Source organism: Theropithecus gelada, chromosome 4 (assembly GCF_003255815.1).
Source record: "Theropithecus gelada isolate Dixy chromosome 4, Tgel_1.0, whole genome shotgun sequence".
Taxonomy (NCBI): domain Eukaryota; kingdom Metazoa; phylum Chordata; class Mammalia; order Primates; family Cercopithecidae; genus Theropithecus; species Theropithecus gelada.
This window is the reverse complement of record NC_037671.1, coordinates 115,840,619-115,864,348: the sequence shown is the minus strand read 5'-3', so window position 1 is coordinate 115,864,348 and position 23,730 is coordinate 115,840,619. Positions and strand designations below refer to the sequence as shown.

The window sequence follows — 23,730 nt, the reverse complement described above, 5'->3', positions numbered from 1 at the left end:
AAGGGCAAGAGAGAGAAAATGCTATTTGTCTCTGTATCAAAACAGAGGGGTAAAATTGTCATTTATTTCTTTATTTATTACTTATTTGAGGCAGTGTCTTGGTTTGTTCTCACACTGCTACAAAGATACTACCTGAGACTGGGTAATTTATGGGGGGGAAGTGCAACACTTTTAAACCATCAGATCTCATGAGAGCTCACTCACTGTCATGAGAACAGCCTGGGGAAACTGCCCCCATGATCCAGTCACCTCCCCCCAGGTCCCTCCCTGACACATGGGGATTACAATTCGAGATAAGATTTGGGTGAGTGCACAGAGCCAAACCATATCAGACATATCAGACAGGATCTTGCTCTGTCACTCAGGCTGGAGTGCAGTGGTGCCATCATAGCTCACTGAAGCCTCAAACACTTGAGCTCAAGTGATCCTCCCACTTAGCCTCCCGAGTAGCTATGGGCCACCATGCATGGCTAATTTGTTAATTTATTATTTTTTGGTAGCAATGAGGTCTTGCTATGTTGACAGGCTGGTCTCAAACTCCTGGCCTCAAGTGATCATCCTGCCTCGGCCTCCCAAATCACTGCGATTACAGGCATGAGCCCCCATGCCTAGCCAAAATTGTCTTGATAGCAAAATTAAATTTTCTGTCATCAGTGGAAATGAAATGATTAAACCAGACAACGAATCTGAAGTGAGTAATGAAACACAACCGGTGTGAAAGTATCTCATACCATCTTCCAATGCATCCATCCTCAGCACTCCCCCCTTTTCCTCATTTGATGAGGAAACATGTTGCAGAAACAAGCTGACCAGGGTACTTTAGAGCTACTCAGAGTAGAGAGATAGTTGGGCCTTCCCCAAGTCAGCAGTGTGGCATGACACTATGCCGCCAACCACAGCTCTGCTGCTAAAATGAAACCAAATGGAAACTTTGATATTAGCAGAGGCCTTTACCATCAAGGTTGGTGGGGAACACAAGGCATTTGCTATCTTGACTTGACCATGAAAGAGAGGCCTGGCCATGGAGATGGGATTGGATATGGAGAACTGGGGGTCTGGCTCAGGTGAGCATTGTGGGAATCCACATCAAGAAGGAGGCAGGGATAGTATCGTGGAAATCCAAGAGTGAGAGTGCTGGGAAGGATGCACTTCACTGGCCCTGCAGGTGCTTTGGAATATAAAGCAGTGTGGGCACCAGAGCTCCAGGGCTGTGTGCCTCCCCTCCTGGCATCACCATGACCTGCCCTGCCCCTCTCCACTACCTGTTCCTGCCACCCTTTGCCCCCTGGTAGCAGCTGCCAATTCTTTTCCTCTATGCTATATGCATAGAGTTTTTAAACCTCTTTTCTGTATTTCTCCTAAGCTAAGCTGGAGCCACACAATGCCAAGTACCTGTACCTCCTACATCAGTGCAAGAAACCTGCACCTCCCACTTTCCATTCCCCAACCAGGCCGGTGTGGCACCAATGGGCTCTGGCCAAGGACTCTGGCCTGCTATGAAGAAGTGAACAACAGGGGAGCCATTCCAAGGGGATACACACAGGGCCTATTTCTGCCCATTTATCTGACACTGACCCTCGGCCTATTTGTACTTCATTTTCTTCATTTGAAAAATGAAGATACTAATGGGATCTATTGCACAGGGTTGTTGTGAGGTACATATGAGTAAATATGCGTAAGTGCTAAGAAGGGAACCTGGTACCACGTGGTGTGTGCTTGATGTGTCCCCAGTTCTCAACCTGTCACTGTTTCCTCCCCACATTCCATTTAGGGTGAAGAAAACATTTACCAGCATGACCTACAGAGACCTGCCTCATCTGGCACTTTCCTACCTCTCTGGCTCCCTGCATCCCCTGTTTACGCCCTCCTGAAATCCTCAGCTCCTGTCAATCCTGTCTACAGGTACCTGTTCCTTCCAAGGCGCAGGTCTTTGCCCACACCTGGAACAGGAATTAAAGGAAATTTTAAAATATGTAAGCAAAAGCTCAGTTGTATGTAAGAAAAACCAATTCCCCCTGAGGAAGAGAAAGAGCTGAAGTCCTTTAAAAATTGACTACCTGTTTTTCTGAGGCTAGTGAGTCTTATCTCTCCCTTTCCTGGGCATTGTGAAGACCCTGTTTCTCTAGCTGTGCAGCTGCAAGGTCACTAGACAGATAAACTCAAGTCATAAAACGTGTTGTTCCTTGAAAAGTAAGAAATAATGTAATGCATGTCTTAATTGAATAACTCTCTTTGTTTCTCACTTCTGTAATATGCTTCCCCCTGCACAAATCTTCCCCCACCCCACAAAATGCTTAAAAGGTAGCTTGACTCTTTGTTCGGGGCTCAGTCCTTTGGATGTTAATCCGACTGGTTTGGTGCACCTAAGTAATTAAGTAATTCCTCCTCAACCCCTCGGTCTCTCTGATTCCTCAATTATCCTGCTGCACACCGTGACCTCTGCCTGGAAGGCTCTCTCCTCCCCCATGACTGATTCCCACTCACAGCTCCAACCTCAACTCAGCCATTCCTTCCTCTGGGAAGCCTCTGATTTCACCAACTCAGCCCAGTCATGCTCCAGTCAGCTCCCTAGCAGCTCATCGGGAAGTTGGAATGTGGCCTTAGTATGTGAGATTCGATCTGCTTGTCTCTCTGTGGCTCCGGGCTCCATGAGGCATGTGCAGCCCCTACTGCCCTCTGGTCTATGTCTGGCCCCAAACGCAATGCCTTTTGCATGGATCCCCAAAAAATATATGTTGAATAAATGAGTGAATGAATGAATGAATGAAGGAATGCATGGTCACTTTGCTTTTCTTCTCTGTCTTGAACCAAGCAATTGAGAGCAAGAATCTTTTCTTTCCCATTGCGAGTCACCAAACATGATAGAAATCCACCCTCGGGCATGGTTGTCCTTATGTTTCTGCTCCTCTGGGGCTCTCAATGGCTTCAGAATCCCCTGCAGACTCATTCTGCTGGGCACGTGGTCTGAAATCCAAGAGACTCAGGCAATACTCTAATTAGCCGGCCAGCTGCTGCATGCCATAGCTGTTGGTATTCCCTTCTGAGATGGGGGTGCCTCCCAGATTTCACCCACCAGTGCACTGTAACCAATTTCCACCACCCCATTTTTCCTGAGCTTAATCCCGTTCCTGACACTGATATGAATTGTGCTTTTGTAGTTACAGGCATAGAGGATCTTTCTGATTCTTCAGCGGTAAGGAGACACATGGGTTGAAACTGAGCCAGGCCTGGGACCTCCTAGGAGCAGAGGCAGTTGCCACCCGTGGCCCCTCACTTTGTCTTTCCCCTGGGCTGTGAGGTGTTGCTGCCTCACAGGCCTTGCTTCTCTCTGCACATTTGTTCTGCTCTTCTCTTGCTATGGAGTGGTTCCTTTAGTCTGTGTTTTCAGTGGGATGTAAAGAGAAGCTGGGCCCCAACACAGGCTCTGCCATTTTCAGCTGCCTGTGTGGGGTTGGATCACATGGACTGGACATGTCCCCTCTGACACCCTTTCAGCAGGCACAGGGGAGGGCACTTTCCTGTACAGAAGCTGTCGGCATGGCAGGCAGCACCACCAAATTCAGTAGTCTGTGGAGGCCAGTGCTTCCATAATAAACTTTGCTTATTATCTTTTACAGAGTTCTCTGGAGTTGGAGAACCAGGATGACATACATTTTAAAAAACAGCTGTCTATCACAAAAAGGAGTATTACAATATATGATACAATAAAACCATCAAAATGACTATTCAAATAAATAACACATATTCAATTTATTAAATAGATAATATATTTACAACAGCTCAAAATTCTGAAATTATGGAATAGTATTCAGTAGCAATTCTCTCACCCTTGTCCCCCATCTATCCAGTTTCCACACTCCCTCCAAAACAAGTAACCACTGTTTTTTTTAACTCCTTATTTTGAAATAATATAGACTCCCAAGAAATTGCAAAATTAATAAGGAGAATTCCTGATATAACCACTCTTTAAAGTTTAGAGTATACTCTTCCAGGAAATACATATGTAAGCTTGTATAAATGTATCATATTTTCCACTCTGTTTTATTCAAATGGCATCATGTTATACATACTTTTGCACCTTGATGCTAAAGACTGAATATGTCTTGGCAAAATTCATATGTTGGAGCCTTAACCCCCAATACAATGGTATTTGGAGATTGGGCCTTTGGGAGGTGAACAGGTGATGAGAGTGGAGCCCTCATTAATGAGATTAGTGGTCTTATAAGAAAAAAGATGAGAGAGATGGTCTATTTCCACCATCCACCATGTGAGGTTACAGCAAGAAGGTACCTGTTGGCAAATCAAGAGGGGAGCCCTCACTAGGAGCTGATTTGCCAGCACCTTAATTTTGGACTTCTCAACCTCCAGAACTATGATAAATGAATTTCTTTCTTTCTTTTTTTTTGTGAGGGAGTTTCACTCTTGTGGCCCAGGCTACAGTGCAATGGCACAATCTCGGCTCACTGCAACCTCCGCCTCCTGGATTCAAGTTATTTTCCTGCCTCAGCCTCCTGAGTAGCTGAGATTGCAGGCATGTGCCACCATGCCCAGCTAATTTTTATATTTTTAGTAGAGATAGGGTTTCATCATATTGGCCAGGCTAGTCTCAAACTCCTGACCTGAAGTGATCCACCCCCCCTCAGTCTCCCAAAGTGCTGGGATTACAGGCATGAGCCACCACACCTGGCGGAGAAATAAATTTCTATTGTTTAAGCCACCTGGTCCATAGTATTTTTGTTATTTCAGCCATAACTGACTAAGGCACTTGCTAAAACAGACAGACAAACAAATAAAAAGCCTTACTGAATTTATTACATAAATAATCAAGTGGTCACTTTAATTTTTTGTGTCACTTTTCCTGGATCAAAGTCTTTCTCTGATACAAAACATGATATTCTCTTTACTCCATATATTGACTCAGGTATCATTAAAAAAAAAAAATCAAAACCGTAGGGCTGTTTTCACAAACATGCCATTTAAAATGCATGGTGCCAAACCTCTTTCCTGAATATTTTATTCCAGCAGATCTGAGTTGGTGTGCAGAAATCTATTAAAAAAAAAAAAAAAAGTTCTTCAGGTGATCGAGCTAGATCTAGCACATGGAAGTTCTTACTCAGATTCTGGCAATTGTTTTCTAAGAATATATTGATAGAGTACCTACTTTTAAAAAGTGAATGCACTGGTGCATGACCAAAGCCACAACACCCCACACATGTGACTGTGATCTTTGCTCCTTTGCAAAGTCCTCATAGAGTTGAAGAGTTCTGCACTTTGTTCCTTCCCTGGCACACCTCTCTCTGCATTCCTTCCATCTCCTGACATTCTCCACTCCTGTCTCTGTGTTTTAAAACCGGTGTAGGAAGTGTGCATGCTTGTGGCATCAGACTCCGGGCCATGTTTTTCGTGACTCCCATCTTGGTAGCCATTCTCTGCATTTTGGTTGTGTGGATCTTTAAAAATGCTGATAGACACATGGAGAAAAAGAAGGGGGAGCCTAGAGCCATAGCCGAGGCTCGCCCCTGGGTGGATGAAGACTTAAAAGACAGCAGTGACCTGCACCAAGCAGAAGAAGGTAAATATACCAGCTATGCTGCTTAGCTTCGCTGTTGTATGTGTTGATGATGAGTGTGAGTCAATGGCAGGGCTTATGGAAGAGGAATAAACACACATAGGCCAGCTTCAGCATCAATCTCTATTCTGCTAATGAATCAGTGCCTGGCACAGACAGATCATCTATCTCCAGTGATGAGCTTGTCACCTGCTGGGACCAACCCTTTTTTATTTTGGATACTCAGTGAAAACGCTGTTGAGAGGCTGAAGTTTTCCCTGGCTCCAATTCTGTTCTGGTTGTTAAAATCTTTCTGCAGGGATTCATCCCAGGCTGGCAGTGGGCAGGGTCTAAGTGGCCAGGTTTTGATCAGGAGCTTTGAAATCTACCAAGTGTCATCACCTAGGAGGCTGCCACCTTTCCCTGTGCCAGGCCCTGGAAATGAAGGACTGGGGTGGCCTTTGTCCTCAACACACTGAATGTCCAATTCAGCTGCCAAGATGATACACGAGAATCAGAGAGAGTAACAAAGAGACAGACCCGGTGGAACTGATTCTAAGGTGTTTAGAGCAGGCCTGGGAGTTTGACAGTGCAGTCAGGGAAAGGACAAACTGGGCTGGGAGGATGAATAGGGTACAAATAGCAAGTGCTGGGAGGCCTGTCAGGCAACAAAGGGCAGAAGAAGCAGGAACACCGGGAGGCCTGGGGTGGGGGTAAGAAGAAGTGGAGAATCGAGGGCGGAGGGAAGGGATAAGAATGGAAGTAGAGAATTGAGGGTGGGAGGGTTATGGCCACCTTGAGAAGAAGACGTGATGAAGGAGGCAGGTAGGAAGGGAGAGACTGTGGAAGAGGTTTGAGCCACCAATGTTTGAGAAGCTTTGTCTGGGATGGGTTTGATTTGGAAGAGGCTGTGTGATCTTCAGCTGGGCTAATGATGCCCCTATCCCCAAACAGAGTCTATCTGGACATGTGAGTGTGTGTGAGTGTGTATGTGTTCATGAATGTGCATGTGTGTGTGTGTGCAGGTGTGTGTGTCCATAAGAGTGTATGTGTGTGTGTTTGTGTGTGAGTGTGTGAGTGTTCATTAATGTGCATGTGTGAGTGTGTCTACATGAGAGTGTGCATGAGTGTGTGTGAGTGTGCGTGTGAGTGTGCATGTATGTGTGTGTGTGCATGAATGTGTGTGAGCATACATGAGTGTGTGTGTATGCGTGTGTTTGTGAGAGTATGTGTGCATGAGTGTGTGTCCTAATCTCAGTTCCGGGGCACAGGGTGTACAGCTGGCCCTCAGTGCCAGGAGCCTGTAGTGCTGAATGCACCGCACAGGAGTCTAGCCTCTTAGCAGGGCTGCCTCTTGCTCTCCTACATTGAAAGCTCTTCCACTCAGAACACCAATTCTACCCAGCAGAGAAGCACGTTTAATCCAGGGGACATCTGCTGTGAAGCTGGGTAATGGTTTGTGCTGGTAAGGATGGCCTGGATGGTGGGGGTAGTGGGAATGCAGTGGAAGGGGTGGATCGGGGTGGATCTGAGTTAAGTTAATGGAAGAGCAACAGGGTTTGCTAATAAATTGGATATTGGGAAAAGGAGGAGAGAGGGAGAGTTGGAAGCTGGAAGCTATTATAAGTGGGTGAGGGAATAAGGATCCAGCTTAAAGGGGAATATGTTGAGTTCCATCAAGGACATGTTTTATTTCAGATGACAGTGACACACGTGAGCAGAAAAGGGAGAGAGCAGTCTAGGTTAGGGGCCCAGGCCACAGATACTGACTGGAGAGTCACCAGTATGGGGAAGATACTTGGAACCTGAACAACTAATGAATCCACAAAGAGAGCATTGCTAGAGAGAAGGGTGAGGATAGAACCTGGGGGACACGTGCAGTTAAGAGGAACTGTGGAAGAGAAATGTACTAGAGAAAGGGAGAAGCTGTGGGAAAGGGAGCTCTGGGATCATAACAGTAACAAGCCCTTATATATTAATAGCACTTACTGTATGCAATCAGAGTCACATTTTATGTGTAATAAATAGTTTCATCTTCGTGACAGTACAATGATTCAAATAGGTAGGCACTATTAGAATCCCAATATTATAGATAAGGAAACTGAGGCTCCAATAGGGTAAGCCCAGGAAGGTGATTGCAGAGACAGGATCCAAGCAGTCTCGCTGTAGGGTCCAGACATATAGCTGTTTGATGGGCCGCCTCTCCCCTGGGAGAATGACCTAGAATGGATGAGGCAGGAGATAACCAGCAGGGACAAACATTAAATGAGAGACCAGAAAGAGTGTGCATTGAGGAAAGGCCACTGGATTTGAAGACCCAAGAGGTCTGAGGACACAAGAGAGCTTGGGCAGGCTGTTGAGAGTCAGGTCCTGGGGCTGGGCCTGGAGGCTGGGAACATTGAGCAGAACTGGAGGGCCATTCTCTGGCTCTCTGCCTGATCACTTACTTTTGCAAAGTGCTTTGTCTCTTCATTCTCTGTTCCCTTCCATCCTCATCCTTCTCTTATCTTTATGCAGAGGAATGAAAGGGACAGCCTTAGTGTCCTCCTTAGCAGCTGGGGCAAAGACTGCCCTGAGTGTGGCGTCCACAGATCTCTTGTATGGGGATTCTAATAGTGCCTACCTCATTGTATTGTCATGAAGATGAAATTATTTACTCCTCATCTCTTATGTTGTTTACATAAGTGGTGCATGCTAAGGTCACACAGGTGGCTGGTGAGAACCAATGCTTAAACCCAGGCTTCTCAGCTCCCAAGTCCCTGCTCTCAGTCACAGGGTGGTGGACATGATCTACGTGGGGATCTTACTCTAGGTCCAGAAGGGATTGAGAAGGAGCTAACTGGAGAAGAGAACGGACTCCTTTACTTAAGAAACATGGAGATGGTGTTGTTGACTGGAAATAGATACTAGATTCAAGCCATTTTTAATATTAACAAGACACTTAATGGTAAAATAAGTATTGTAGGACATTCTAGCATGAGTTAAGGAAAATATGGGTACCAATCTAACCTCCTGCAGCTCTGATTCACAAATAATTCCTACTCCATGTTCACAGGTCAGGGAATTGGCATCTGTATGTAGGGGTGGGGTAGGGGGATGGAGATAGAACATTGTGTGTCCATGCTTACTAGACATGTATATGTGTGTGTAGGGGGGTGGGGAGTGGTGAAGGAACATGGTGTGTCCATGCTTATTAGACATTGTGTGTGGGTGGGTTGGGTGAGTGGTGAGGGAACACTGTGTGTCCATGCTTATCAGACATTGTGTGTGGGTGGGTTGGGGGGTGGTGAGGGAACATTGTATGTCCATGCTTATTAGACATGTGTGTGGGTGGGTGGGTTGGGGGGTGGTGAGAGAACATTGTGTGTCCATGCTTATTAGATGTAAAGTATAGTCTTCCTCTGCAAACGAGCCAAGCTTGGTGTCCTGTTAATACCTTGTTTGTCTACAGTTAGGGTCCAAGAAAGAAGAGTTGCTAAAGTTTATCTCAAAGAAATAAATCTGAGATTGTCCCAATAAAATAAATTGAAAATCCTACCTACAAATCCTCTAGTTAGGCCCAGAATCATAGAAGTTCATAGAAATGGGAAAAGAAGAAAAAAGAAATACATCTCATTAAGATGAATCTGTTTTAATGTTAGTGGGGGATTCTTCTGTACTTAGCTTCATTGGCCATCCAAAAGCTATTATTCTAATTGAAGTCACTAACTGAATAATAAGTGACCCATCTTGTCCAGTCTTTTCTAAGAAAGGCCTGAGTTAATTTTTTTATCCCGTGTGGGTAACACTTGAGAACAAAAATGTTCCTACAAACTTGAGAAACAGATTGTTATGTGCCCATAATAACAAGTAGCTTTCAGAACTGGTTCCAAGCCTGAGCAGTGAATCAATGACAACTCATTTCAGAATAAACTTGGCAAGCTAACCAATCAGTGTCAGCCTCATGCTTCTGAAAGTCAGCCAACCAGGAGTGGACTCTTTCCCAGGGCCAGCTCCTCTGAGTGCCAAGAGTCTCAACCAAATGACACTGATCCTACAAATGATGTGTCACTCGCACCCCTGAAAGTCCACCAGTTCCTGAACTTCATGCTTCCCAATCAAGTAGCGTACTAGGGCTAGTCTCTGGGGATTAGCAAGGACCAATTGTTAAATATTTAGGAGTTTTTTTGTTAAATCATTAGTGGCTTGAAGTCAGGCCATGGTGTGATTATTTACATCATGGATACTGGCAAGTGCTATAAATCAGTGCTTTCTCTCTTCCACCCTGCAAAAAGTTGGCTTATCAGCACACCACTGCCAAAAATTCTATACTAAGTCAGCATTCTACTCTGCTCAGAGAGTTGTGCTTGATCAGCATAGTTGTCTTTTACTATGGGAAGCAACACAATCAACTTTGTCTTGGACACACCCAGACATTAATACTTTGACATGACTAATTTAAGAGGTTGGTTTGATAGACTCCTGTAAGACCTTAAGCTTTTAAAACAAGAGACAGGCAAGTTTAGATGAGAGAAGAGTAGGAAAGGAAAAGGACTTGAATGAAGATATTGTTCTTGAGATCAAGTCTGGGTGGGTTCCTACTAGGGGAAAGTTAAGGTCAGCAAAGGACATTGGGGTACCGAAAGAGATAAAGGGACTCAGAAGAACAAATCCTGTCAACTTCACTCCATTGCTTTGGAGACAAGGATAAAAATACCTTTTTCTCTACCCAATCTAGGTTCATGGCTGAGGCCCCTGTAACAAAAGACAGATTAACAGAAAGTGTAAATGTTTATTTAGCATAAGTTTCATGTGATACAGGAGGCTTCATAGGGAAATGAAAACCCAAAGGAACAGTTAAACCTGTGTGTTTTCATGCTAGGTTTGGTGAAAAGTGAACAGTCGTGGAGATATACAAGAGGACAGAGGGGCTATGGTCTAATGTGATCTAATGGCAATAAACTAGGGAAACTTAGTGTATTAGTCTGTTTTCAGACTGCTGATAAAGACATACCTGAGACTCAGTAATTTATAAAGAAAAAGATTTAATGGACTCACAGTTCTATGTGGCTAGAGATGCCTCACAATCATGGTAGAAGGTGAAAAGCTTGGCTTACATGGTGGCAGGCAAAGAGGGAATAAGAATCAAACAAAAGGGGCTTCCCTTTATAAAACCATCGGATCTCCTGAGACTTATTCACTACCACAAGAACAGTATGGGGAAAACTGCCCCCATGATTCAATTCTCTCCCACTAGGTCCCTCCCACAACACATGGGAATTATGGGAGCTACAATTCAAGATGAGATTTGGGTGGGTCGGACACAGCCAAAACATATCACTTTGCAGTATCTATATGTTCAGATTTTTCTCTGTGTCCCTAACGTCTTCAGAGATGAGGATGCTCCTTTCCTCTGGATGAGCACCTCTTACATGGGGGACATATGACCTGCCTCAGGGGAGGGTCAGAAAATTCTTCCTAGGTTTTATGACCTACTTCAGGAAAGAAAGCTCTTCTTGCTCTGAAGTTGGCATGCTTTGGGGTAATATTTTCTGAACCCCATTGGCTTTAGGATAACATTGCCCTATTCAAGGTTTCTCTGTCTGGGCACCCTTCAGCTTTCTCAATCCCCACCCACGTCAGTGCTACTAATGAAATAATCCATCTATACAGCAGCCAGGTGTCACCTTAATAGTTCTGTTGCTCGATGCACACAGCAAGTCAATACATTGAGACACCAGGTTGCAACAGAGAAAGAGGTTTAATCATAAGGCTACTGAATGAGGAGGCAGGAGGAAACCTTAAATCCATTTCCCTGAGGAATTTGGAGCTAGGATTTTTTAGGGTTTTGGAGTGGGTCAAAGTGTGGCGGTCATTGATTGGTCAGAGTGCAGGGTGAAGTCATGGGACAGGGAGATGAAGAATCTGTATTCTCATGCTGATTCCACTTCATCATGGGAGTCTTCAAACTGGTTGGCATCAGCTATTACTGGAATTCATGATTTGAAAAACATTTTAAGTAATTTTAAAACAAAAGCCTTATGATCCTGATAGAGAGATCTTATCTATCTCAAACAAAAGCCTTGTGATTCTAATGTCAGAAATTCTATGTATAGGAACAGTGGGGATGCAAAAGGTCAGTATCTACTAGTGCTATGAGACTTTCGGAACAAGGAAGTGGGTCAAAGCAGCCTGATGAATGTTGATTATAACTGTACTTCTGTCTACAATTCTTGTTAGCCCTATGAGGATGGCCTCACAGGAAGCGGGATGACTGAGAGGCCCAGGTAGAGAGCAGAGCAATGATGAAGCAGCTGGGAAAGAGGTATTGTTGGGGCAGGTGCTGAGCCCTGAAGTGACTCCCATCCTCACCTTCAAAATCTACATCACCCTCTTCCTTAGTAACATTACTCCTCAAGGCTCCCAAAATTGCAAGAAGGGAACAAGGATGATGTGACACAAATTGTCCTTGGTTTCTTAATTAGAAAATAGTGGCCCATTTGCAAACACTGTGTAGTAGAACTGTAAAAACACTAAAGCAATGCATTTGGAGACACAACCAGAAAAACACCTCCATGTTGAATGTGAAAAGATAGAAGTGACCTAGAATTACTTGGCTGGCTAAACCTAATGATGGCACAATTAAAGGATTCCTTGGCATTAAAGCGATTGTAGGGACCAAGGGGTTGATTGCTAGAAAGCTGATCATGTGTATTAGCACTCCCTCTTCATATCTGCTTCCTTCTAACTAAAAGTATACAGTTTGGGCCAAAACTGTTCCTGCTAGTGAAATGTGAAAAGAAATTTCTCCTCTGCCCTCTGAAGGTTCACTGAAAATGAACTGACAAGAGACAGATTAATAGAAGAAAAGACATACAAATTTGTTTAACATGTATAAGCACTGGGAAATCCCAGGAGAATGGTTACCCAATAACCCAGTGGGGTCCTTCTCCATAGGGGATGAGGGGATGGTGGGGGTGCATAGGAGTAAATGATTTTCAGGGGAAATGAATGGGTCCAAAGAACAATACTTTGGGATGAAGTTCCTCAAGCTTATGAGAAGTAGTGGGAAGGCGAGGGTGGAACTTCACTGTGAACAAAAGTCTTCTCATTATGCAGGTAAAGTCCCCCAGATTATCTCTGTCTGCCTGGATTCCTAGGCAGGGGGTCTTAAGACAATTACATTTCTTCATCTTCTTTGTTCCTTTTCTTAATATGTGTGGTATTGCTTTGTTGCCCAGGCTGGAGTGCAGTGGCATGATCATAGCTTACTGAAGCCTCAAACTCCTGGTCTCAAGGTATCCTCCCACCTTAGCCTCTTGAGTAGCTAGGACTATGGGCACACACCATCATGCCTAATTTTTAGACTTTTTGTAAAGACGAGGTCTGTCTATGTTGCCCAGGCTGGTCTCGAACTCCTGGGCTCAAGTAATCCTCCTACTTCAGCCTCCCAAAGTGCTGTGATTATAGGCATGAGCCACTGGGCCCATCCCAATTACATTTCTTTTGGAAAGAAATGTCCTTAGTCAGATTGGGAAATTCCAGGAAGAGTCTCTCTCAGTGCTTCAGGAAAAAGGATCAGAGAGACCAGAGACCAGGCAGGTCAGAGGGAGACCTGGAGGTGCTTCTTTAGTTCACCAGATCAAATGCCAAGTATCAGTATTTTAGGGTATTGTTTGCAGACCCCCAGTGCAATGACACAAGGCAAGTTACTGTTGGTATCAATAGCAAGCCCCAAGTGTGGCAGCACAAGATTTACATTCAAAAAGCAGGCCATAATAGTACACATTTGCTTTGCACTATGTGGACCTTAGAGCTCGAATCCCTGGTGGCTTGACTGCTCTAGAGTGAAGGCAGGGAAACAAAGGAGTTTACACAGCCTGCTCTCTTGCCTCTGGGTGAGGGCCACATTCCTCAGGAGCAGTCAGGAGTTCAAGGGAAGGGGAGAAGTGGAAGCTCACTGAGCTCCTAGCCTGGCCCTGCTGGTCTCATTCGCCAGCCGTAGTATACACCTTCCGCCCTGTGAAAGGCTCCAGGAATGGCAGCCCGGCTGTACACTTTTCCGGGAGTGCACTTAGGACAATTCCATCAGGAGGTGATAAGGACCATTTGTTTGACCATTCCCTGATCAAATGGCTGGCACTGATAATGAGGCAACAGTTTGCTTCCTTCTGCTAATTAAGAGAGTCTGTCTTGGACTCTAGAAGCTGCAGAAACTGCCAAGTCATGCATTTAGACCACTTTTAGTTTTTACAAGTGCTGAATGGGTCTTAAGAGTTAGTAACTTACCTTTCAAACAGTTAAGGAAGCATTTCATGCATTTGCTTATATGCCACTTATTAACTACAGAGGCTGCCAGACTTCATCTTAAACGGTGTCGAAAGTATCACTGGTGTTGAAAGTCTCTATTGACACCTTGATAAAGTTCAGGCTTGTCACTGTGACATTGATGATATTGGCATTTCGTTAGGACTGATTGTTAGAAAGCTGATAGATGTTTATTACCACTCCCCCATCATACCTACTTTCTTCTGAACAGGCCCAAACTGTCCCTGCTAGAGAAATATAAAAAGAAGTTTCCTCACTAAGTTTTCCAGACAAACTTTGTCATAAACCATTGTTTGTTCTCAGGTCCCATTCAATTCCCAAAGGGAATTATTGACTATACATCATCTGATCATCGGGTCCATTCATTCCCCCTGAAATGCATTACTCCTACACCTCCCATCTCCTCTTCCTCTATAAAGAAGGGTGTATAAGCATTTGGACCCCACCGGGTTATTGAGTGATCATTCTCTTGCTATTGTCCCATGCTATGCATGTTAGAATAATTTTGTTTGGCTTTTTCTCCTATTGATCTGTCTTTTGTCAATTTATTTTCAGTGAACCTTCAGAGAGTGAAGCGGGGAGCTTTCCCTCTTCACCCCTATGGTATAAAAGTCACATCTATCTTGTTCACTAATATATATCAAAGGCTCAATAAAAACCTTGTTGAATGAATTGTATATTTCCATCTTCCAGGAAGATTTTGAGAGCTTTACTAAATGTAATTTGCATTATACATAGTATGTTTTGCAAATGTATAATTATAACCTGAAAACTTGTTTTTCCCAACTAATCATATGCACCAGAGACTTTTATTCCACTGTACCACGCTTCTTTCCCTAAAACACCACAACTACCACTACCACTACCACAACAACAACCATTGCAAAATCATTGCTATTGGCATTTCCTGAGCAGATGTCTAAAAAAAGAAAGTTGTTTAGTTCCACTAATTTAAAACAGATCAACTTTAGGACTTGCATTGCTTTTTCATGCTTTGTTCTTTTAGCTAATGTATAATACTTACATAACCTAGGGGTCAGCTGAGCTCATCCTATTTAGAAAAAATAAATAAACTAAAAATAAGATTTAAAAAAGGCTGAATCCTCAATCCTACATGCTTTGAGGAGGCCAATTCCCTCTCAAGGATTTGAGAGTCCCCACAGAACCTGGGTCCATGGAGTCACCTCTGGCTCTGAGGTTCATGCCCCATGGACTCCTGATTTCCTCTATGTGTTTTCTTCTTCCACCTCACACCAATTTATCTGTGGAAATCAACCTTTGTTTCTCTTTGTTTCTTTGGTCCCTCACTTCCCAACTTCTCACACGGCATGTTAGCATGTGAGGGAGCCCTTCTTTCTTCTAAAGGTCTTTTGAACCACTGTCGTAGGTCTCCCTTTGGGCTCCACTCCCTGAACTCTGTTCCCCTCACTTGATCATGCTCAGCTCCTCTCCCTCTAAGACTCATGCCTGTGCTCTGAAAAAGCATGGTCGATGGAATCCAGGGATGTGGCAGTACAGGAAAATCATCAGAGGTTTACAATTTTACACTATCTTCTTTCCTCATCAGCTTGGCTAGGGGAAGTGAGCAATTTATTTTCCACAAATGATGCTACTTTGCTCAGAAGGCAAAAGTACCTATGGCCAGTTTTGTTTACACTTTTAAGTTCTTACTCATTGTTTTAAACTCTAAATCTTTCTTGAAAGCATTGACATTTTCAATATGAAACAGGAATTTTAAAATATTGGTTTTGCTATTGTACTTAGAAAAATGGTAACATGGCAAGAAATTCATCTCTAAGGATCTAAGTTTCCACTGTATCTAGACTTTACCTACTTTTGCTGAACTTGAACTTTTGCTGCATTGATAAAATGTAAGCATCTTTTGTACTTTTATAGAAGTTTTGTTTAAAAGTTCTGGACAGTTGACCTATTCTTGATTCCTCTCGTAATTAATCTCTACGGCCTTCTTCTCATTGAAAAAACTCTTAATTGTGAAATGTACTTACTGAAGAAGTGTATAAAACACAGATGAACAGCTTAACAAATAGTTATTAAGCAAAACCTTACACAATTATCACTTAGGATAAGAAATATACACATCCAACATTTCATAAACACCCATATGTCATTCCCTAGTCACAACCTTTTCTCTCCCCAGCAGAAGTAACTACTATTTTGAATGTTATGGAAATTATTTATTTGCTTTTCTTCTTAGTTGCATCACTCTTACACATCTAAACATTCCTAAACATTAAAATTATACTGTTTATATTATTTTGACTTGCTGTTTTATATTTGTAAGAGTCAAATATAATGCTAAGCAGGTTGGGCATGTAACTGAGGCTCATTCATTTTCACTATTGTATAGTATTCTATTATATGACTATATCACAATTTATTCTACTGTTGACGAACATTTGGTCTATTTCTAGTTTAGGACTATCATAAACTATATCTGTAAACATTTTAATACTAGTTTTGTACATATGCGCATGGATTTTTCTGGTGCATGCATGGAATTGCAGTCATGGTGTGAAGGGCCTGATGATGTACCACACAGAACGCCCCTTGGGGAAGGATTTGCTGCCTCTACTGCTGGGGGTACTGTTGGCCTCTTCCAGGGATGGCCTCTGCTGTAGACAGCTATCTCTCCTGAGATCCCATCTCTCCCAGGATGGCCCACATCTGATGACTGATTGCAGTGGTTGTATAAAGACCCAGCCATTATGGCCTAATCTGAGACAACTCTGATGGGTACTTTTAATTTCAAAATAGCCCTTGCTGTGGTTGAGGCCGTCTCTCAACTTGCATTGCAGCTTGGCTTCTTCTGCCCAATCTGTTTCTTTCCTCTCCCTTCCATAGGTTTTAATCCCAAAGATACTTCCTATAAACGTTCCACACACTAGACTCAGTCTCAGAGTCAACTTCTTGGAGAACCTAAGTAGAGACATGTAGGGTATCCCTCTATCCCATTTTACTAGACAATACTGAGTTCTAAAATCTCGGATTTGTATTTTTCAACAATTTTGGAAAAATTTCAGCCATTGCCTTTTCAGATATTGCCTCTGGCCCATTCCCTCTCTCTCTTCTCCTTTCAGGACTCCAGTTAAATGGTTAGACCTTCTCACTGTATCCTCTGATGTCTTTTACATTCTCACCTATGTTTTCTATCTTTCTCTTTCCATGTTACATTTTGGATAGGTAAGAAGAAACTATCTTTCTATTGATTCATTTCCTCTTCAGCTATGCCTACTTTGATGTTAAACCTATTAATTAAATGTTTAATTTAGTTTGTTTTCATTTTTGTTTCTAGAGGATCTTTTTAGTTCTTTTTTCAAATTTGCTGTCACTTTTTTTCTACCAAAGTCATGTGTCTTGTACTTCTTTGGACATAGTGAGCGTAGTTGTTTCATGACCTGTGGCTGATAACTCCAGTATCATAAGTCATTGTTGGTCTGTTTCTGATGCCCATATTTTTTTAATGGTTCTCATTCATGACTTTGTGTTTTCTTAAATACATTGTTATTTTTCATCGTTTGCTAGTCATTCTTTTGGAAAATTACTTATAAAAACTTTGTGAGGTCTAGGATATTGGTACTTATTTCCAGGGAAAATTCACTTTTGTGCTTACATGGTGTGACACTAATACTCTGGGATGACTTTAACCTAAGGTGAAAGCCTGTGGTTCCCTCGATCACTCAGATGATGTTGTCTTAGGCTGCAAGCACTTATCAGTGCTGGTTTATTTTAAATTCCCCCTTACTGTGAGACTGCAGACCTTCAGGGTCCCAGCTTAAAGTGTAGGGGCTGTCAAACTCCCAGCCATGGGTGGACCTGGGATTTTGACTTTTGTCATCATCCTTTATCTCAGATCAACCTCACAGCTATTTCTTGGTAACTAGAAAATATATAATACTCTGGGCGTTTGAACATGGGTCTACCTCTGTGGTACTAACCTTCAGCTAGACTTTGACTGTCATTCCCTACGGTAACAGATGAGCATTCCAATGCGTATAAGAAAATGTTTTAAAATATATTTTACAAAGCATTTCAGTTTGTTTTTGTTTTTCTAGCTTATAGCATCCATCAAAATTCTCTAATTAACCACTACTAAAAGTGGAAATCCTTTAATAGATGCCACAACCACAATTGCAACAACTATAACCACAGCTGCATCAGCTAATCAATGAGATCAAAATGGATTTATGGTTGGGTGCAGTGGCTCATGCCTGTAATCCCAGCACTTTGGGAGGCTGAGGTGTGAGGATTGCTTGAGTCCAGCAGTTTGAGGCCCACACAACATAATGAGACCATGTCTCTAAAATAATAATAATAATATTTTTAAAAACCCTCCCCCCAAAAAACCCTCAAAGTGTATTTGTATCTACTAAAAGGAAAAAGTAACAAGTTATTGTCTTCCATCACACAGCTCAAGGCATGTGATACACATCATATCAAGCACATATAATTGGGTTTTGGGGAGGTTGTCAATGAGGAAGATGTATAACAACATTATATTCAGTTTCCTAAAAACACAGTTTAGGTAGTACAATAATGATTCAGGTAGAACACACACACATGCACATACATACATTTTAATGGTTTAAAAGCCCTTAAATTTGTTACTTTAGGAAAGTGAGTGCTGATCATTTTCAGCAATATGATGGCAGACTGATGGTCTGTTCTTATCTGAGTAGGAGTTGCTTTCTGTGGTGATATTGCTTCTCTGCACCCATTCCCATCAGGCTGAAAAATACTAGGGCAGGCTTATTAAAGACTGAATTATTGTGTAAAAGAACCATCTACTCATTAGATCCCAACGTTTCAGTGTTTGCTCTGTGGGTAGCCTTCTCAGTGAAGCTTTCTTTATGTGATTCAAATTTCACTGAAAAAATTCCAACTCACAGCAATTCATTCTGATTTGAAATACTGAGGTTTACTTTCTGTACTGGCCTCATTTTGGTATATTTTGCCTCCTAGGTTCTAGGAATTGATAAAACTCAACAACAACTGGAGAGCCCAAGACCAGCCTAAGATAAGCAAGGAATATCTATTTTTTTTTTTTTTTTTTGCCATCCAAACATTTTCCCCTCAATAATTTTAAGTGTTTGAAGACAGCATCTTAGAATTTTTTTTCTGTTGAAATCTTTGTAGTTCAGAAGTATGTCTTTTCATGAGCTTAAGTGAAATGAAGAAACAGTATTCAGAAGAGCTGTGAAATTTTGGATATATAACAAACAATTTTGAGAATATTGAAATGTAGTATCTGGGAATTTGACAATACAGTCTTCAGAACCCTTGTTTGTAGAAACTATCTTGAATTTCACAATGTTATTTATTGGAAAATCTTCTTCTAAAATAAGATAACTGGGTCTGCCCTTGGTGAAGCTTTTAGTGCACTAGACACATCATCCTTCTTATCTTCTGTGGGCTCATTTTGTTTCTCCTAAGTTTTATCATTTTTAGCTTCAGTGATTGACCCTTCTGTTGCACTTTTATCTTCTCTAAGATCTTGAACTACTGATAATGAGCTTGCAGAACTCTCTGAACAGGAGGGTCATGGGGAAAACAGAAGAAGTGGCAGAAGCAGGCAGATGTAATGAGAAATTTTATGTAGTTAAATGTAACAGTTCTTTTCTTATGTTTAATCTTTCTGTGTCTTGTTTAAGAAATCCTTCTCCACTCCAAGGTCGTGAAGACATTCTCTTATATTCGCTTCTAAAAGCTTTAAAAATTAATCTTTCATATTTAGAATTGTGGTGAGAACATTCAACATCCTATTGTTCTCAATCTCTGATGGAAGGGTTTCAAAGATTCATCATTACCATAGCTGGATGTGGTGGGGATTTTCCCCTCGTAGTTAGACAATTCATCATTACCATAGTTGGATGTGGTGGGGATTTTCCCCCCATAATTAGACTATGAGATTAAGAAAGTTCCTTTCTCCAAATTTACTAAGAGATAAATGTCAAGTTTTATCAAACATCTTTTCTGCATTGTAATGATTTTTGTGGTTTATGTTCTTCAGCTTTTTAATGTGGCAAAAAAAAAAAAAAAGATTGTTTTTCTAATGTTAAATTAACCTCTTATTCCTGGGATAACTCCAACTTGCTCAAGATGTATTTTTTCAATACATTGCTGAATTCTGTTATTCATATTTTGTTTAGGATTTTTGTACCGTGTTTGTGAGGAAATTGAGCCTGTAGTTTTTTGTTCTCTTAATGCCCTACTTACATTTGGTATCAAGGTTGTGGTCATTCCATAAAATGAGTTGGAGGGTGTTTGCTCTTTTTCTAATGTTGGGAAGAGTTTGAGAATTTAGCAGTATTATCTCTGTGAAAGTTTGGTAGGACTCCTTCATGAAGCTGTCTGAACGTAAAGTTGCTTTCTCTTTTAGGGAAATCTTTGCTTACTAATTCAGCTTATTTAATAGTCAGCAGACTTTCCAGTTTTTCTATTTTGAAGTTAGTTTTGGCAGGTTATATTTTGAAGAAATTGGTCTATTTTATATAAATTTTCTAAAATATATTGGTATAATAAATATTCTCATACTGTTTGTTAAATGACAGTAACATCTATGGTCATGCCTCCTTTTTCATTCCTGAAATTTGTTATTTGTGCTTTCTCTTTTTCTTGATCAATCTTGCCAGAGGATTGCCAATTTAATCAGTTTCTACAGAGAACCAGCTTTGGTTTTGATGTTTCTCCCTATTGGATGTTTGCTGTTGTTTTCCTTAATATGTCATATTTAATATTTGCTTCTTTCTACATCGTTGGTTTTATTTGGATATTTTTTCTAACTTCTTGAAATTGATCTTCAATTCATTAATTTTTAGGGTTTGTTCCTAGCTAATGTATGTATGTGAGGCTTGGAATCTCCCTCTAAATATAATATTTTAATGTTATTGCATAGATTTTTCAATACGTAATAATGTCATATTTTAATTTTGAAATATTTTCTAATTTTCATTAAGGTATTTTGTTTGTTTTTTTAACTTATCTTTTTGTTACTAGTTTAGTTGCATTACAGTTAGAGATCATTATCTATTGGGCCATTAAAATATGTTGAGAGTTATTTTCTGGTCCAATAAGTCTGCTTAAAAAGAATGTGTGTTCTGTAGTTGTTTGGTGCAGTGTCCTATATAAGTCTATTTGGTCATCTTTGTCAATTACCTTGTTAAAATTTTCTGTATCCTTACTGATTTTTTCTTCTGCTTATTCTATCATTACTGAGAGAGATGTGTTAAGATCTTTCACTGTGTTGTGGATTTTTACATTTCTTCTTAAAAGTCTGTCTTGAGGTCGTGTAATGTAATTGCATACATATTTAAAATTATGTTTTCCCAGCAAATTAGACTGTGTTATTATAAACTGACCCTTTTTATTATCAACAATGCTTTTTGCCTTAATTTTTTTCAACTAATATAGTTATGTGATGCATGGTACGACTTTCAACCTTTCTATATGCTTATGTTTTAGGTGTGTCACTTATAAACAACATACTTGGACTTAAAATAATCATTGGCCTTTATCAGGAACATTTAGTTCATTTCTATTCAATGTAGTTATTCTTGCCTTGGTTAAAAATTCAGTTATTTCTGTGTTCTTCCCGAGGTAACTTTTTTTTTCCTCTGATTGCTTTCAATATCTTTTTTTTTTTTTTTTTTTTTTTTGAGACGGAGTCTTGCTCTGCCGCCCAGGCTGGAGTACAGTGGCCGGATCTCAGCTCACTGCAAGCTCCGCCTCCCGGGTTCACGCCATTCTCCTGCCTCAGCCTCCCGTGCTTTCAATATCTTTATATTTTATTGTAAAATGTATAGTTTTTTAAAAATAACTCTTTGAATTTACTAGGCCTCAGAGTAAAAGTATGCCATTTACATAGCTTACCTGTAGGCGAGAAGCCTGAAATAACTTGTAGTTTTGCATCTAATGTAGCCCCTGATTTACTTTCGTTGTTGTCAGGATCAATTATGAAACTGAAGTTTGGTGCCTTCTTTTTAATCACATTTCCCCCCTTGTAGCAGCTGTGTTTAATGTCATTAAAAATAGTCAGGTGCAATAGTGCACACCTGTACTCCCAGCTACTCAGGAGGCTGAGGCTGGAGGATCCCTTGAGGCCAGGAGTTTGAGTCCAGCCTGACAACATAGCAAAACCCCATTTCTAATTTTAAAAGAAGAGAAAGAAAAATGTTCTTGTAAAAAAACAACAACAACAACAAAAAAAAAACTTACCAGCCCCAGCCCTCTTGAATCTGTAGATCTGGTGTTTTTCATGAGTTCTGTGAAAATCTCAGATGCTATCTTTTCAAATATTGCCTCCACCACATTCTCTTTGAATAAAATGATCATATGTATATTCGACATTCTCACTCTTCACTCTGCTCTATTTTTTCTTGCCCTTTCTTCTATATTTTCTATCTTTTTGCCTCTCCCTGCCCCATTCTAAGTGTTTTCTTCTGACATATCTCTCAGTTCATTAATTTTTCTGTAGTTAGTCTAACCTGCTAGTTAACCATCCATTTAAGTTCTTAATTCTATTATTTTCCAATTCCAGAAGTTCTCTATTTTTTCAGATTGTTTATATTAACTTTTATTCTTTATTTTTGCTGTTGTTTTTGTTTTTTCTTTTTATTTTTTTTTCTTTTATTCTTTCGTGTACCCTACATACAGATTTATATAAGTTTGTCTTTTTTCTCTAAATATAGTAATCATAGTTGTTTTATCTTCTGGGTCTGATAATTCCAGTATTTGGAGTTTTTGGGCATCTGACTTTATTTTTTAAAAAAATGGATTCTGCTGTTTCTTGTCCAAGATGTTTTCTTCTTTATGTGCCTGATTGCATTTGGTGGGTTGCTGATGATTATACTTAAAATTATTTGTATATTGGCATTTGCTTCTGCTAGACAACCGGGGTACTTTCAGACAGGACAAGTTTATTCCAAGTTCAAGTTTGAAGCAAGACTCATCAAACTGATATAAACCCTTGAGGAATAATTTATTTATGATTCATACTTCCCCTATGGATGTAGTTTTGGGGTCCTAGCTTATTAGACTTCACATTCTGTGTGGGCCTGGGCTTTGATATCTGTCACCCTTGATCCCTGCAGATATAAAAATGGAATTCAAATGTGTGGGGATTGGCAAATACAGTAGGGGAAAAAAATGTACCTTCTGTGCTTATTTACCTGTGTGAGTTCAAATTTTCTCTTCACTTTGGCCTGCAAATTTCTTGCTATGTTGTAGGCTCAATGATTTCAAAAAAGAATTATTTTTCTAAATAAAGAAAAATACTTTATTTAGAGATCTGAGTGGTTTTCAGCTGATGGGAGATTGTTTCAAATAATCTAGTCCAAATAACAGAAATTTGAATTCCTCATCTTTTTGTAGGTAAAATTTTTCTTTTCTTGATTTATAATTAGTCTGGAGTTTTTGCTTCTTTTTTCTTTTTCTTTTTCTTATTTATTTATTTATTTATTTTTTGAGATGGAGTCTCACTCTGTCACCCAGGCTGGAGTGCAGTGGCGCAATCTCGGCTCACTGCAACCTCCACCTCCCGGGTCCAAGTGATTCTCGTGCCTCAGCCTCCCAAGTAGCTGGGATTACAGGTGTGCACCACAACACCTGGCTAAGTTTTGTATTTTTAGTAGAGACGGGGTTTCACCATGTTGACCAGGTTGGCCTTGAACGCCCAACCTCAAGTGATCCGCCCACCTTGGCGTCCCAAAATGCTGGGATTACAGGTATAAGCCACCACGCCCGGACTTTTCTTTTTCTTTCTTTCTTTTCTTTTCTTTTCTTTTTTTTTTTTAAGAGACTGGGTGTCTTTCCATTGCCCAGGTTAGAGTGCAGTGGTGTGATGATAGCTCACTGCAGCC

At 41.0% G+C, this 23,730-nt stretch overlaps 1 protein-coding gene across 4 annotated transcripts in view; it reads left to right on the top strand.

The window, feature by feature from the left end:
• Positions 1-5,256: 5,256 nt before the first annotated feature.
• IYD (iodotyrosine deiodinase) overlaps positions 5,257-23,730 on the top strand; it is a 33,815-nt gene continuing 15,341 nt past the window's right edge. For 2 of the 4 annotated variants that reach the window (XM_025383259.1, XM_025383258.1), the window contains exon 1: positions 5,381-5,572. In XM_025383259.1, the coding sequence (XP_025239044.1) occupies positions 5,395-5,572 (178 nt within the window). In that variant the 5' untranslated portion in view covers positions 5,381-5,394. Of the gene's footprint in view, positions 5,573-23,730 lie in introns of all 4 variants that reach the window. The other 2 variants (XR_003119082.1, XM_025383260.1) reach the window with 2 other exon arrangements.